The following is a 14,504-nucleotide window of genomic DNA, read 5'->3' on the forward strand; positions in this document are numbered from 1 at the left end:
GATTAGGGCTCGAGAAACAAGCCCTGTGGCGACACGGCACTCCGGAAAGAATTGAATCAGACACTCGGACTCATTTCAAAAATTCTCCTGTTAATACTTGAGCATTGAGCGGATTTATCGTATCTCCTATCACGCACCAGCCTCTGGTAAAATCAAATGGTATGTCGTGTTAAAAACTGTGTCAAAAGCAGCGGGAGGCGGAATATTTAAGCACTGGGAGAAGCATTTGGCAGAAGCCACCTGGTTGGTTAACACTCGAGGATCTATCAGTCGTGATGGGCCTACCCCATCCAGCTCCCTACATAACGTACAGGGAGGTAAGGTCCCTGTAGCACATGCAAAGAGCACGTTGGGAACAGTGGTCTGGGCCTTTCCAGCTTCTGGAAAGGGCAAACATCTCCGTGGAACTGTTTTTGCTCAGGGAGCTGGCTCCGTTTGGTTCGATGTGGGCCCGGGCAGCCTGCTCTGATGACTGGCAACCACGCCCGTGGCAGGGAAGTTGAAACTAGACGATCTCTGAGGTCCTTTTCAAGCCAGGCCATTCTATGATTCTATGATTCTTTGTAGAGCACTGGGAGTTAGAGAGTTAATGCTCCGCATACCTGGTTCTGAGAAGAGAAGAACTACATACCCCAGGGGACTTTGTGTTTCCATTTACAGATCAGAAGTAAAGACGAAAACGGTTTTTACAAACACGAGATATCTCATTTTCCCCTTTCTGCTCGTCCCAGCAGCAAGCGTGCTCGCCTTCAGCATTAGAGTAAGGTCTTCAGCTTTTGAACACTCTCTCTCTCTCTCTCTCTCATTTTTACTAGATTTATTAACTTTGTTTCCAATTATATTGCATTATGTTGTGTTATCTTGCATTCTGATATATTTTCTAGTAAATTAGCTTTCCTCCTCAGATCATTGCCACTGCTTTGATGTCAGGCCCGTCTTCCTACCCTTTTCCCTTTTCCCCTTCCCCCTTTTTCCTTTTCCCATTATCCCTTTTCTGGGGCGTGGGTCCGTGGGTCCTCCTGCTCCATCAGTCACGGAACCGGGCCGAAGCACGCCGTAAACCCTTGCCACGCACTTAATGGACCTCTCTCCTGTGTGGATGCGCTGGTGGCGCTTCAGTACAAAACTGTACTTGAAGCTCATCTCGCACTCGCGACACTTAAAGGGTCTCTCTCCTGTGTGGGTGCGCTGGTGGTAGGTGAGCTGGGATTTGCTTTTGAAGCTCTTTGAACACTCGGGACACTTAAAGGGCCTCTTTTCTGTGTGGATGCGACTGTGGTGCTGTAATTCATAACCAAATTTGAAGCCCTTCCCACACTCAGAGCACTTAAAGGGTCCCACTGCTGTGTGCATGCGCTGGTGGCGCTTCAGTACAAAACTGTACTTGAAGTGCTTCCCACACTCACAGCACTTAAAGGGTCTCTCTCCTGTGTGGATGCGCTGGTGGCAGGTGAGGTGGAAACTGTTTTTGAAGCTCTTTGGACACTCAGGACACTTGAAGGGTCTCTCTCCGGTGTGGATGCGCTGGTGGCGCTGCAGTATGGAACTGTATTTGAAGCCCTTCCCACACTCACAGTACTTAATGGGTTTCTCTCCTTTGTGTATGCGCTGGTGGCCGGTGAGGTGGGAATTGGTTTTGAAGCACTTTGGACAATCAGGGCACTTAAAGGGTCTCTCGTCCGTGTGGATGCGCTGGTGGCAGGTGAGGTGGGATTTCCATTTGAAGCTTTTTGTACAATCCGAACACTTGTACAATCTCTTCACTGAGCGTACACAGTGGTGGTTAAGAAGGACGGAACACCTTTTCAGGCTGTTCCCACACTCAGCGTTTGGGTTCTGCCTTTTCTCCTGACACACTTCCTCGCTCCTTGCACCTTCAGGCTGCTTTTGACCCGTGCTGGAGTCCTGGGGGCTCCTCGCAGTCTCTCCTGGAGGGTTCCCCCGTTGCTGCTTGAGGTGCTCTCCTTGTTCCAGATCCTCCTGGATAGCCTTTCTGATTTCTCCCACAGAGGCAATACCCCACTGCCCTTCAGTCACATCACACTTCTGCAGAACGTCCGGAGCAGCTGCGACCCCATGGCCTGCTGGATGACAGAGAAAATCCAGGAATGACACATCGGGCCTCAACCGCTTCTCGGACAAAGACGGCTCTCGTCAGCCCAACCTCCTCCTGTCCCCCGCCACCTCACCTGGGCTGAGGTCTCCTGCCGTGTCCTCCAGGCCACGCACATCTGGGATCCAGGGCTCTTCCCCTCCCTCGAGCAGGGAGATCATCGCAGGCTTGGGGGCTGGACATGGGGGTTGAATACAGAAACACTGGATGTGAGAGCATTTCCATCATTCTGGCACAGCTGCTTCTCCAGCAACTCCGCTCTGCGTCCCTCCCAACTTCTGTAACCACACCAAAGGCCCGCATGACACTGGAGCAACACATACTGGCTTGCTTCGAAGCCCAGCATGACCTCTACGTATCTGAAAATTACGCAGGAACAATTTCTCTAACATTCACCTTAGGATTTCTTTTCTCAAATTGTATCTGAGCTGCTCAGTGCCCAAGGCTTCATAAAGGTTTACGGGAATTCCAAGGAAAAAGAAAAAGAAGGTAAATAAATAACCGGGGAGTTGTCGGGTTGCTGGAGCTGGTGCACAATGCAATGCAGCAACACAAAGACAGTTTACAGGAGCCGATCCAACCCCTCCGGGCTGACGCTTGCTTGCCAGCAGCGACTCTGGGTCTTTTCTCACAGTGCTGAGTACGCTAAGCCCTTCTGAAACTCATGCTTATCTGTCTTTCGTTTGTGTTGCAGTTGCGTTGTTCCGTAAGTAACTGCACCGCGATTATTCTACGCCCTGCTTGCAGAGGCTCATTCTGCACAGCCCAAGGAGCCCTAACGAGGAGGAAAGGCAGCAAAGCCCTCACCCAGCGAGGCCACGCATTCGTACGTCTCCAGCATCACGTCCCGGTACAGCACTCGCTGCGCAGGGTCCAGCAGCGCCCACTCCTCCCTGCTGAAATACACGGCCACATCTGCAAAGCTCACGGGCTCCTGCAAGCAAAGAGGCTCCTTGCTGGGAACAGCCAAGGCCCACGGAAGCAGCTGGCAGAGGGGAGAAACTCCAGTCCCGGCGGCTTCTCGGTCCCCAGCACACAAGTGCTGGCTGACGGCACCTCCCTCTCCCCATGCGTTCACATCCCTCACTTGCCTGCTTCCCCGTGCCCCTACCTGAGATGGATCCTGCGTGGCCATTTGTTGCTCGCCTGCAGACTGGGAGGGTCACAGATGAAAGGCAGAAGGTCCACTGGAGCCTGCCGGGACAAAAGAAATGGCAGCGGAGGTGGGAGGGAGCGCAGCAGTCCCTGCCCAAGACCAGCCCTCCCCAGCCCATTTCGGGGTAAAAGCCACCCGGGACACAGACAAGCAGCACCGCACCCATCTCCAATCTTGTAAACTCACTACTAAATCACTACAGTGTATCTTCGTTATACCAATGAACATATTCCCGCTTCTCCCCTAAGAGTACATATTGTAATTGTATCCATCCATTAGAAATTGGCAAAGTCTGCAAGATGGCATCCAGGGATACCAACTGATCAGAAGAGTCATGGGCTAAACTACAGTCCAAAACACGTACGCGAATGGACTCAAGACAATTGTTACAGCTGAGAAACGAGAGCTCGTTACGGGCTGTAAAAGGATGAAAGGGGGAAAGGTGTACTGTGCGCAATGGCAAGATAGGACGTTACTCATAAAGCAAGGGAGAACAGAAGCAAACTGGAACGGGGAGCAGAAATTAAAGGAAAAGAAAATAACGATAAGGAATTGTAAACAAATTTCCCAAAGTGGAGAGATGTATCATGGAAAAATAACATTTGTCCTCGACAATCCCAGAGTCACAATTTACAATCAGCCCACTGATATTGTGTTCAGTGTAACTGTAGCACAACAGAAACGAGATAACAGTGCGGGGAAGAAAGGTATTTCAGACCCTCCACAGTCAGCGCCAGCAAGGAAAGGAAAACATACTCCCACTCCCTCCAACAACCAGAGGAATGGTAAGGCCTGAAGGAAGAACAAACAGTGCCTGCAAGGCATTGGGACTGCCTGTCGAAGGAAAAGTAGTATCAGTAAGTGAACAATGACAGCCTGTATAAACACGCTAATTCCAGTGGGACTTTAAGGCCCGTTGGCAAATTCTTTTCAAGAAACAAAGGAGCACAAAGTTTAATCTAAACCTGACTGGCTGCTGGAAAGCTGAGCATGCAACTCAGACAGCACAGAGTTAAGATCACCAACGGAAACAGAGCAAAACGCTGTGCTCCAAATTGCCAATGCCGATTCCCCTCCCTCTGGCAAGACATGCATGTCAGGCACTCACTCTGCAGCCATCGTGCAGGGCTTTTAGCACTTGGAACAGGTGACTTGGGTGCTCATCCCTTCGGTTCGGTTGTTGATCCCAGCCCCCGCAGAAACAAGAAGGCTGCAATGCGTGCATTTTGCAGAGCACCTACACACGTTTGTCTCGCTCCAATTGAGAGGAGGGAGAGGAGGTTCTTTGATATTTCTATACCCGCCGTGAGACTAAGAAACAACAGCTCAAATGTTGGTCCAACCAGTTTATTACCGATCTTGATCAGGGAGATGGGGAACGGGAGGATGGGCACTATTACGGATTAGGGTGATGGGGAAGGGAAGGCGGGCGACAGAAAAGACAGGAAAGAGGCAAGAATTGCATAAAGCAGGGATAGTCACCACCAGGATCCAGCAGCGGTCCCGCTGCACGCCGTTCCGATGGTCCGAGGCAAAAGTGCAGGGGGAGAGCAGCAGCAAGGCAGCAAGAAGCTGCAGGTACCAGGTCGGTTCAGGAACAGTGTAAGCACGGGAGGCTGTCAAAATGCAGGCATTCCATAGTGAGGAATCCGATGGCAGACACCTTCCCGGGGTAGAGCAGCAGCAGCAGCAGAGTGGCCGGCCTTAGGCAGCAAGCAGGTAGAGCGCAGAGGAAGCCCGGGAGGGAGAGGCAGGTCGTGAGGCTCCTCATGTCAGAAACCTTCTTGTTCTTCTTCGTGAGGAATCTGTTGTCAGAAACCTCTCCCTGCTTCAGCATGAGGAACCTGTTGTCAGAAACCTAATCTCGTGGTTGTTCGTCCCTTTTTTTTTATCCTTCTTCTGCCAACGTGGCATTCCCGGGTGCTTGGCTAACAGCCATGTGCAGGACCCCCCGAGATGGCTACGTCCCTCGAGATAAGTCCACACAAAAGACTGCTTCCTGGCCATTAAGCTCTGGCTTCTCTCTTCCTCTTCCTCTTCCTCTCCCCCTCCTTCTCCCTCTCCCTCTCATCTCTCTCTCCCTCTCATCCCTCTCTCTCTCCCTGGTTGCCCCTGCCCTTGTTCATCTGTGTCTCTCAGACAAAGGATTTCGCAACCCTTGCCCAGGACTTGCCTGGACTCATCCACCTGTGTCCCTCAGCAAGCTTTGAGACCGTGATGCAAAAGAATAATCTCTTACAATGTTTAATGCCAAAAATCACTGATGTGCCACCGTACCCCATCTCTGCTGCAGCACGTGGGGTGGGATTTCTGAAGTGACCATGCATTTGGAAAAGAATAACTGCTGTCTGTGACTCACAACTGTTTATGCCACACACACGCTCCAACATGACCAACAGATTCACTCCCTAAAGACATGAAATTGCACCAACTTAAGGGAAGATTCTAACTAAGGGAACTTCTTGTCGGATACAGAACGGTTGCGGATCTGCTGCTTCGCCAAAAGGAACACGCTCGGCCATCGGGTTGGGGATCATCTCCTTCTCCCGCACTGCTCTCCCACGAGGAACGGCCCGACACCCTCCCCATCCCCAACTTTAGAGGTGGCAGCACCACCGCTACACCGCTCGGCACCAGGAGTAGTACCGGCAGTTTGGAAACAGCCCCTTCTGAGCCCATTCCCCACCAGGCCGCGTTCCGTCCCTCACTTCGACACTTGTCAGCCCTCCCCACGATAGCGCAGCCCCCGCACCTCCCTGTACAGCTGAGGAAATGGCCACCCTGCTGGTCCTGAACTGGGAACCCTGGAGAAGAACCCTTCTGCACAGCGAGGGAAGGCCACGGGCCCGAGTCCCAGGCCCTGGCCCCAGGCCGCTTCCCTGGTGCGCTCCAATTGCTGCCCACACAGCCTCAGCGCATTTAGGGTTTAGAGACTGGGTTCAAGATTAGTGTCAGTCTTAGGGCATATTAGGGTTACCGCTAGGGTTAGGGTTCTGATTAGTTACGGTTATGGTTACGTTCAGGATCACAGAATGTCAGGTACTGGAAGGGATCTCGAAAGACCATCTAGTCCAGACCCCCCGCCAGAGCAAGTAACACCTAGATTAGGACACTGAGGGGCACGTCCAGGCACGTTTTGAATGTCTCCAGACAAGGAGACCCCGCAACCTCTCTAGGCAGACTGTTCCAGTGTTCTGTTATCCTCACTGTGAAAAACTTCTTTCTCCTATTTATGTGGAACCTCCTAGGTTCCAGCTTGCACCCACCGCCCCGTGTCCTCTCAATGGGAGTCACTGAGACACTGGCGCCAGCCTCGTGACACTCACCCTTCGCATATTTATAAACGTTAATGGGGTCACCCCCCAGTCTCTTCCAAGCTAAAGAGACCCAACTCCCTCACACTTTCCTCATAAGGGAGATGCTCCCCTCCTTTCATCAGCTCGGTCACTGCGCTGGGCTCTCTCAAGCAGTTCCTTGTCCTTCTTGAACCGAGGAGCCCCAGAACCGGACACAGTATGAGACGTGATCTCACCAGGGCAGAGTAGAGGGGGAGAACCTCTCTTGACCTACTAAACACACCCCTTCTAAAAAACCCCAGGAGGCCACTGGCCTTCTTGCCCACAAGGGCGCAGTGCTGCTTTCTTGGTCATCCTGCTGTCCACCAGACCACGACTCTCTGGCTTCTTTCCTTCAGCCAGCTCACAGTCCACCTAACTACCCAACCGTCCAGACCACGCCCCCTCAGGGGGAGACAGCGTCAAACGCTTTACTAAAATCAAGACAGACCTCATCCACTGCTTTACCATCATCTATCCACCTGCTTGCGTCTTCGTAAAAGAATACCAGGTCGGTTAAGCACGACTCCCCCTTGGCAAAGCCATGCCGACTGCCCCTAATGACCCTCTTATCCTCCATATGCCTAGAAACAGCACCAAGGATAAGTTGTTCCATCACCTTCCCAGGGATGGAGGTGAGGCTGACCAGCCTATGCTTCTCCGCGTCCTCCTCCTTGTCCTTTTTGGAGACCGGAGAGACATTTGCTTCCCTCCATACTCAGGCACCTCTCCCATTCCCCACGATTTACCAAAGATAACGGAGAGCGGCCGACCAAAGACTTCCGCCAGCTCCCTCAGCACCCACGGGTGGTGCATCCCATCAGGACCAAGGGATCAATGCACGTCCACGTTGCTTAAGTGGGCCTTAACCCAGTACTCATCAACCGAGGCAAACTCCCCTTTTACCGTCAAGTACCCTGTCCCACGGGATTTCACCTAGGAATTGTTCAAAAAGGGAAAAGTCGGCCCTACTGAAGTCCAGGGTTCTGACTCTGCTTGGTATTCTGTTCCTGCCACACGAGATCCTGAACTCCGACATCTATTGGTCGCTGCAACCAAGCCTGCCCTCAACCTCCACCGCTTCAACCAGAACCTGCCTTGTCAGTGAGACTAAGAACCAGCGGCACTCCCCTCCTACGTGCCTCATCCACCATGTGCATCAGGAAGTTATCATCAGTGCACCGGAGGAACTTCCTGGACCGCGGAGGGCTGGCTGAGTAGGCCTTCCAGCAACTATCAGGGTGGTTAAAATCCCCCACGACAACCAGGACCTGTGACAGCAAGGCTGCTATCAGCTGCCTGTAGAAGGCCTCATCAACTTCCTCGGCCCGATCCTGTGGCCTGTAATAGATACCCACATCAGTATCACCCACGTCAACCTGCCCCTTAATTCGCACCCTCGAACTCTCAAATCGCTCCTCATCCACCCGGGACAGTACCCAATACATCCTTCTTGCTCTCTCACGTAGAGAGCAATCAGATCGTAATCGCCCGCCCGAACAAGGATTTCTAACTCCTCCTGCACGTTCCCCACGCTGCGTGCATTGGCATACAGACATTTCAGGGAGCAAGCCGAGCACGCTGACCCTCAAGACCACCCGCACGTCACCTCCGCTGACCCCCAGAGCCCTTTAACACGCCTCTCAGGCCCTCAAGACCACCCCTCACGACCCCCAGGACCCTTGAGGTTGCCCCAGGACTCCCAGACCCTCAAGACTACTCTGCGCAATCCCCCTCTGACCTCCAGGACCCTCAAGGAGCCCTCCCAGGAACCTCAAGACCACCCCCCTGGATCCTCCTCTGGCCCTCGGGGCCCTTCAGGACCCCCCAGACCCTCAAGATCACCACCTGGTTGCCCCCTCTGGCCCCCAGGATCGTTGAGGACCTCCCCAGGAACATCGAGGCTACCCTCCGGACCCTCTCCTGACCCAAGGACCATGAAAGTTTCCCAGCCACACCTTGCAGCGTGCACCCTCTGACCCCCAGGACCCTTGACACCCAGGACCCTTGGGCCCCCCATACCCTTAACACCCTTAAGATGTTCCGAGCTGTGCACCTCCGGGGGCAGCTCTTGTGCCATGGAAGCACAAACAAAGTTCTCCCATGCAGCAGAACGCAGCGCCCCGCAGCCTGTTGGAGCCTGACATGTGGGTGACACAGATGCTAAAACCTCCTGACATTCAACACTCTTTTCCTTTAAAGGACTTCATGATGCGCTTCCCAGGGCCTGGCAAACTGTTGGACTGGGCTGCACAGGCAGGAAGAAGATGCCCAGTGGACGTGAAGCGGTGGCGCAGCCTTCACCAACTGGTCAGTCTGCCCGTCCAGCTGTCCGGGCCGGGATCTCCCACGGGCTCCACTTGGGATGGGGACCTTCTCCTGGTGCCACAGCCGTGGATTCCCGCGGGCTGCTTGGCTCAGGACAGGTGCTGCACCCTGAGCCCTTTCTGTCCTTCCCCGGGAGAGGCAGCCCCAGCTTTTCTCAGCGCGTCGGGGCACCTTTCCCATTCTCCTCCCTCTTCAGCACAGGTTCGAGCTGCGAGGTGGAGGCTGACACGCGTACCTGAACGGGGACAGGATCGGCTCATCCCTGGGCCACCTACACAAGCACTGGCAGACCCACTTCTTAGAGAATTCTGCTCTCCTCCTGGTGCACAGGTGAAGGACATCACTGGGAAGCTACCTAGCTGGGTATGGCCGACAGACCACAACCCCTTAATGCCCTTCCACACAGGGAGAGGTGATGCGGCCACGCGTGGGTCAAGGGCTATCAAAAGGGAAACTCCTCACTCGAGTCCTCCCCTGTGGGGCAGGAGCTGGGGGGGGGGGGACGGGACGGGACAGAACCGCCACCACAGACCCAACACAGCCACTGAGTTTATCATTCCTGTTATTTCTCTTCTTCTTTTCTTAGTAAACACAGACTGCCTCAGCACACGAGTTCTTTTCTCCTTCCTGATTCTCTCCTTGTCCCACCGGCAGGGGGCAGCGACTCGCAGCTTTCTGGTGCTGAGCTGCCACTAGGTGGATTACAAAACCAAACACTCGGCACGCGGGGCTCGAAGGCTGGAGGTAACACCAGATCTCACCACAGCACCTTCACGCAAAGCATTATGGGTGGAACAGCTCAATACCCGCCCGTCACAGCGTTCATCTCCTTCCTTACTACTTTCTCTCCAAGGCTGTTTGTTCCTTCCTTCCTTTCAAAGCATTTCCTTCCGAACAGCCACGTTGCCTACCACTTCTGTGTGCCAGCCTGCGCTGCTTTCTGCTGTTACCGCTTTGTACACCGCACACGTGTACATCACAGCAACCACGGGCTTGTTCGCTGCCGGTGCTCAGCGGCACCGTCCTTCTCACCCCTCAGGAACCACACAGCAGAAGCACTTCACACTGTGAGCACTCTGCTCCAGATGACCTACAGCAGCTGTTCACGTTTCAAACGTATTCGAGACGTTCCAAGCACTGTGACCTCAGCGCTGCACCACCTCCACGTCTTCGGATAAGAAGCTCAACAGAAGCAGTGCCCCGAGCTCAGCACTGAGGCGGGATGTGGGAGAAGATGGGTGCTACCAATGGGTCCGACCCTCAGCCCCAAACAACCGCAACCGCAGCGTCAGGAAAACACCAACAGTGCGTTGTCAGAAAGGTCTCCCCTGCTCAACGCAGCCGTTGCGACGGGCGCTGCGCTTTCTCCAATCCCCGCGAGCAGCCCCGGAGCTGAAGGGCAGAACCGGCGGTGCGGGTACTAACCCCACAGGGATTCTCCCGGCAACAGGCACAGGGAGCGAAGGAATCACAGAGTCACAGAATCGCAAGGGTGGAAAGGACCTACGCATCATCTAGTCCAACTCTCCTCCCACCACCATTACTGCCGCAAGCCACTAAACCGTATCTCGTAGCACCTCATCCAGACGCCTCCCAAACACTGCCACGGGGATGGCGACTCCCACCATCTGCCTGGCCAGCCATTCCAGTGCCTGACCACCCTCTGAGAGAAGAAGTTTTCTTTATACCTAATCTAAATCTCCTCCGGCGCAACTTGCGGCCGTTTCCTCGGGTCCTGTTTGTTGCCTGGGAGAAGAGGCCAAACCCCTCCTCATCGCGACCTCCCCTCAGGAAGTTGTAGAGTGCAGTGAAGCCCCCCCTGAGCCTCCTCTTCTCCAGACTGAACAATCACAGCTCCCTCAGCCGCTCCTCAGAAGGCCTGCGCTCCAGGCCCCTCACCGGTTTTGTTGCCCTTCTCTGGACACGTTCCCGGGACTCAGTGGCTTTCTGGCAGCGAGGGGCCCAAAACAGAACACAGTACTCGAGGTGCGGCCCCATCAGTGCTGAGTACAGGGGGACGATCGCCTCCCTGCTCCTGCTGGCCACGCTCTTTCTCACGCACGCCACGATGCCATTGGCCCTCTCGGCCACCTCAGCACACTGTCGGCTCGCGTTCAGCCGAACATCAAGCACCACCCCCGGGTCCCTTTCCCCTTCACAGTCATCCAGTCACACTGCCCCGAGCCTACGGCGCCGCATGGCGTCACCGCGGCCAAAGTGCAGGACTCAGCACTCGGCCTCGTTGAACCTCACCCCATTCACCTCGGCCCAGCTTACCCGGATCCCTCTGAAGGGCCTCCCTATCCTCACGCAGGTCCACACCACCTCCCAGCTTGCTCTCAGCTGCACACTTACTGAAAGTACACTCGATCCCCTCGCCTAGGTCATAAAGATATTAAGCAAGATGGGCCCAGTACCGACCCGCGGGAAGGCACAGCTGAGGAACACGGAAAACAAACAGCCTGCGCCACAGCCGGGCCACCGCGAGGGCGGCACGAACAGGCCGAGGCCACTGACATACCGAACGGCGACCGTCCCGCCGGGAACTGCGGGATGCGGGAGAGGATCGCAGCCGTCACCCGAGCGCCACTTCGTCCACGGGGACAGCGGGCAGCGACCGCGAGAAACGCGGCCCTGTGCGGCACCGCCTCCGCTTGAAGAACCGCGTCTCTCCGCTCCGCTCCGCTCCGCGCCGCGCCGACTGCACGGCGCCGCTCTGGGACGCCACACCGATCCGGCGCGCGGGGATGACATCACGTCCGGCCCGCAGCGGAAGCAGAGCGCGGGCGGGGGGTGACGGCGAGAAAGTGGTGGCGCGTCCGTGGCCGGGGCTGCGGCGCAGAGCCGGGGAGCGGTGGGTGCCGGGCGGTGGGGCGCGGGGACGGCCCGGGGCTGCAGCAGCGCCGCGTGCGGGGAGCTCAGAGCCCGGGGTGGGGTGGGGTGGGGTGCGGCCCGGCCGAACTGCGCTGCGCCCCGTGCCGTCCAGTCCCACGGCGGGGGAGGGCGAAACGTTTCACAGCGCTTCGGTAAGCGGCGGGGGGAGCGGCTGCGGTACAGCACGCTTTGCTTACTGCAGACTCCGCGTCTTTACGATGGACGCCGGCTGGGCAGCGTGCGTACCGGTATTAAACGTTTGTGAATTCCGGAGGTGAGAAATCAGTGTTTTTTTTCGGAGACCGGCTCTGCTGTGAAGAAGTTTTAATTCGCGATGGCGGCCGTCCCGCAGACAGGAGCGCTCAGCAAAAACACATCGCAGCCTTATATCCGCTGTGCGCCGACGCCGAGAATTCCTCCCGTTTCCCCGCTGAGTGCTCCAGGTGCACAATCTGCCCGACGCTTACTACTGTATCTGCATGCTCATCCCATCAACCTTTGATCTCTTCCTCGTTCTCACCTCGTAATTTGTTACCTCTTGCCTATCCTGTTTGTCTCATCCATCCATTTCCCTTATCTTGACAGTTGAGCCTCCACCCACCCCCCCCTCCTCCCCGGTATCTGCTTCTCTGTCTATTATCCAGGCATGCCCTCGCTGGTGTGCGAGGCTGGGGGAAAGAAGCAGATTTGAACTCTCACACATTGAATTCCCAAATATAACAGCTTTGTATAACTTACAACACTACAAACGTTATGGACAGAAATGAGGTCAGAGAGCATCTGTTCGACATCTCGAAATAATTTATCAGGACGGTATCTGTGATAAAAGCAGATTTTATTCGCAGTGGCGGGCATCCCGCAAGCAGGAGCGCATGCAGAAAACAGCGTTACGTCTTTTATGCCCTGTTACCCAACACTGATCTCTTCCTCACCCGGTTCCTCGTTGGCCGAGTAGTTCAGGTTCACAAATCTTCCCAACGCTCAGCTAAACTTACGGATACCTGTTAAACATCAGTGGTTGCTGTCTACACATGGATAGTGCTAATTGTTTAACTTCTCCTCCTCAAGTTTTCAAACACTCAGGTCTTGTCTGTCCAGCAGCAAAAATTAGTAGTCTTTCAACATAGCGAGCCTGTTGATATCCTTGTTACACTGTTTAGGTGTGGGATGTCTAACTCGTCTTTAACTCAAGGCTCAGAGCTGTTCCAGATGGCTGGAAAGACCGGAGCTGTAGTCTTTGTACCTATAAATTACTCCATCTACCTCTTCTCTGACTGTAAACCACCTCGCCTACCTGCTGAGCATGCAAAGACTGTCGGAGACCCCTGATGAAGTAAAAAGGCTCTCCCGAAAAGAACTATCAGTAAAATATTTCTCTTGTTAGTTCTAATGCAGAAACAACATCCCATTCCTACAAGTCTTCCCTTTTCTTCTTTATACATTGTTGATTTCTGCAATTCTTTTCTAAGGTATGATTTTATAGGCATCTTCCTCTTCTTTACTTTCTTAATTCCCCGTCTCCTCTAATATCATCATCTTATCCGAATATGGTGCTGGCTCAACTGGTGTTTGCTTCAATAGTGCCGTCTCGATCAGTCACTGTACCAGTCCCCTCACACAGGGGATAACACGGCAACCGATGGCCGCCGGGGTTCCTGCTACTATAACCAAAGGAGTAAGTATGGATACAACCAGCCCTTTCTGTTTACCAAACCGGGACTCCAACCATCCGTCGGAATAGAAGAATCTACTCCTGAATTTTCTGTCAATTCATCAGCACGGGCGGTAAGCCCTTGCAATGCCTTAGTTATTCTGCCATCTGGAGCTGTGTTACTGGGAATGGAGGTGCCACAGCGGGTACCCAGTGTTACACACACACACCCTTTTTCAGCTAACATCATATCTAGCGGGATCCTATTTTCTCAGACCATCCACTTGTGACATCTAACTGTTCTACAATTCCCCTTATTGCGCCCTTTGTGTAGTTTATAAGTCACTGTTAATTATAATGGATGTAGTTAACTCAATCTACGTTCTCGTTGATCATCACCCACCAAAACGGTGACTCAAACTCTGCAACAGTTTGATTTCTGGCCTTAAATGCATCAGGGACTCCAAGAAGTGGAGAGGTAAAACCGTCAGCTTGCCCACATTCTGAACAGTTTACTGATACGAGTGTACTTTGCAGTGTTTTTTCACAAGAGATACGTAAGCATTTGTATCAAAAGCTGCACTTATCAAATTAATCCACATTACTGTCTTTGGATTTGCAGTTTTTTTAAAGGTCCAGCTGTCTTCGATTCCCATCGTGTTCGAGGGACCTTCTTGACTCTTAGATGATGCGTCCACCGTGCTTGTTCTTTAATTTTGACTGTTGTGTGGGACGCTAGCAGCACCTGGAGCAGACCTTCCCGCCTGGGTTGCAGGGGTGACTTTCAGTTTTACAACCTTGATTTAATTAGGTGGTTCATCTTTTCCATCTGTCCACTTATCTGCGGCCTGTGCAGTGTATGCAGTTGCCAATCTTATGTGGCCTGTGCAGTGTATGCAGTTGCCAATCTATTCCCAATAGCTTGCTGACCCACTGGACACTCTTTGCAATAAAGTGAATTTTCCAGTCAGAGGATATTATTGCAGGAACCGCAAACCTTGGAATACTCTTCTGCAACAATACCTTGGTTTCTTCTTTGGCTTTATT

The 14,504-nt window shown here is 53.8% G+C and overlaps 4 protein-coding genes and 1 non-coding gene across 5 annotated transcripts in view; 1 reads left to right on the plus strand and 4 right to left on the minus strand.

The window, feature by feature from the left end:
* The window catches only part of MHCY15 (major histocompatibility complex Y, class I heavy chain 15), a 295,994-nt gene that overhangs the window by 130,705 nt on the left and 150,785 nt on the right, over positions 1–14,504 (minus strand).
* MHCY4 (major histocompatibility complex Y, class I heavy chain 4) overlaps positions 1–14,504 on the minus strand; it is a 311,182-nt gene that overhangs the window by 97,737 nt on the left and 198,941 nt on the right. The window lies entirely within an intron of this gene.
* LOC124417249 (C-type lectin domain family 2 member I-like) overlaps positions 1–14,504 on the plus strand; it is a 246,597-nt gene that overhangs the window by 86,015 nt on the left and 146,078 nt on the right. The gene's annotated exons all lie outside the window — the stretch shown is intronic.
* On the minus strand, positions 72–11,660 carry ZNFY1 (MHCY region zinc finger protein 1). The gene is made up of 5 exons (NM_001393717.2): positions 11,454–11,660; positions 3,225–3,307; positions 2,921–3,047; positions 2,190–2,288; positions 72–2,084 (listed from the first exon to the last, which is right to left on the minus strand). Exons 2-5 carry the CDS (start codon positions 3,246–3,248, stop codon positions 907–909), a joined length of 1,428 nt encoding a protein of 475 aa, NP_001380646.2. The 5' UTR covers positions 3,249–3,307; positions 11,454–11,660; the 3' UTR covers positions 72–906.
* MIR6566 (microRNA 6566) lies at positions 2,048–2,151 on the minus strand. Its single transcript, NR_105432.1, has one exon. It is a non-coding gene; the product is annotated as a microRNA 6566 (primary transcript).

This window comes from Gallus gallus, chromosome 16, assembly GCF_016699485.2.
Source record: "Gallus gallus isolate bGalGal1 chromosome 16, bGalGal1.mat.broiler.GRCg7b, whole genome shotgun sequence".
Lineage (NCBI taxonomy): Eukaryota > Metazoa > Chordata > Aves > Galliformes > Phasianidae > Gallus > Gallus gallus.

Coding starts and splice junctions, on each gene's coding strand:
- ZNFY1 (NM_001393717.2), bottom strand. CDS start 3,248: ATGGCCACGCAGGATCCATCTCAG. Junction 2,289..2,920: donor CGAATGCGTGGCCTCGCTGG/GTGAGGGCTTTG, acceptor CCCCATGTCCAG/CCCCCAAGCCTGCGATGATC. Junction 2,085..2,189: donor GGCAGGAGACCTCAGCCCAG/GTGAGGTGGCGG, acceptor TCTGTCATCCAG/CAGGCCATGGGGTCGCAGCT.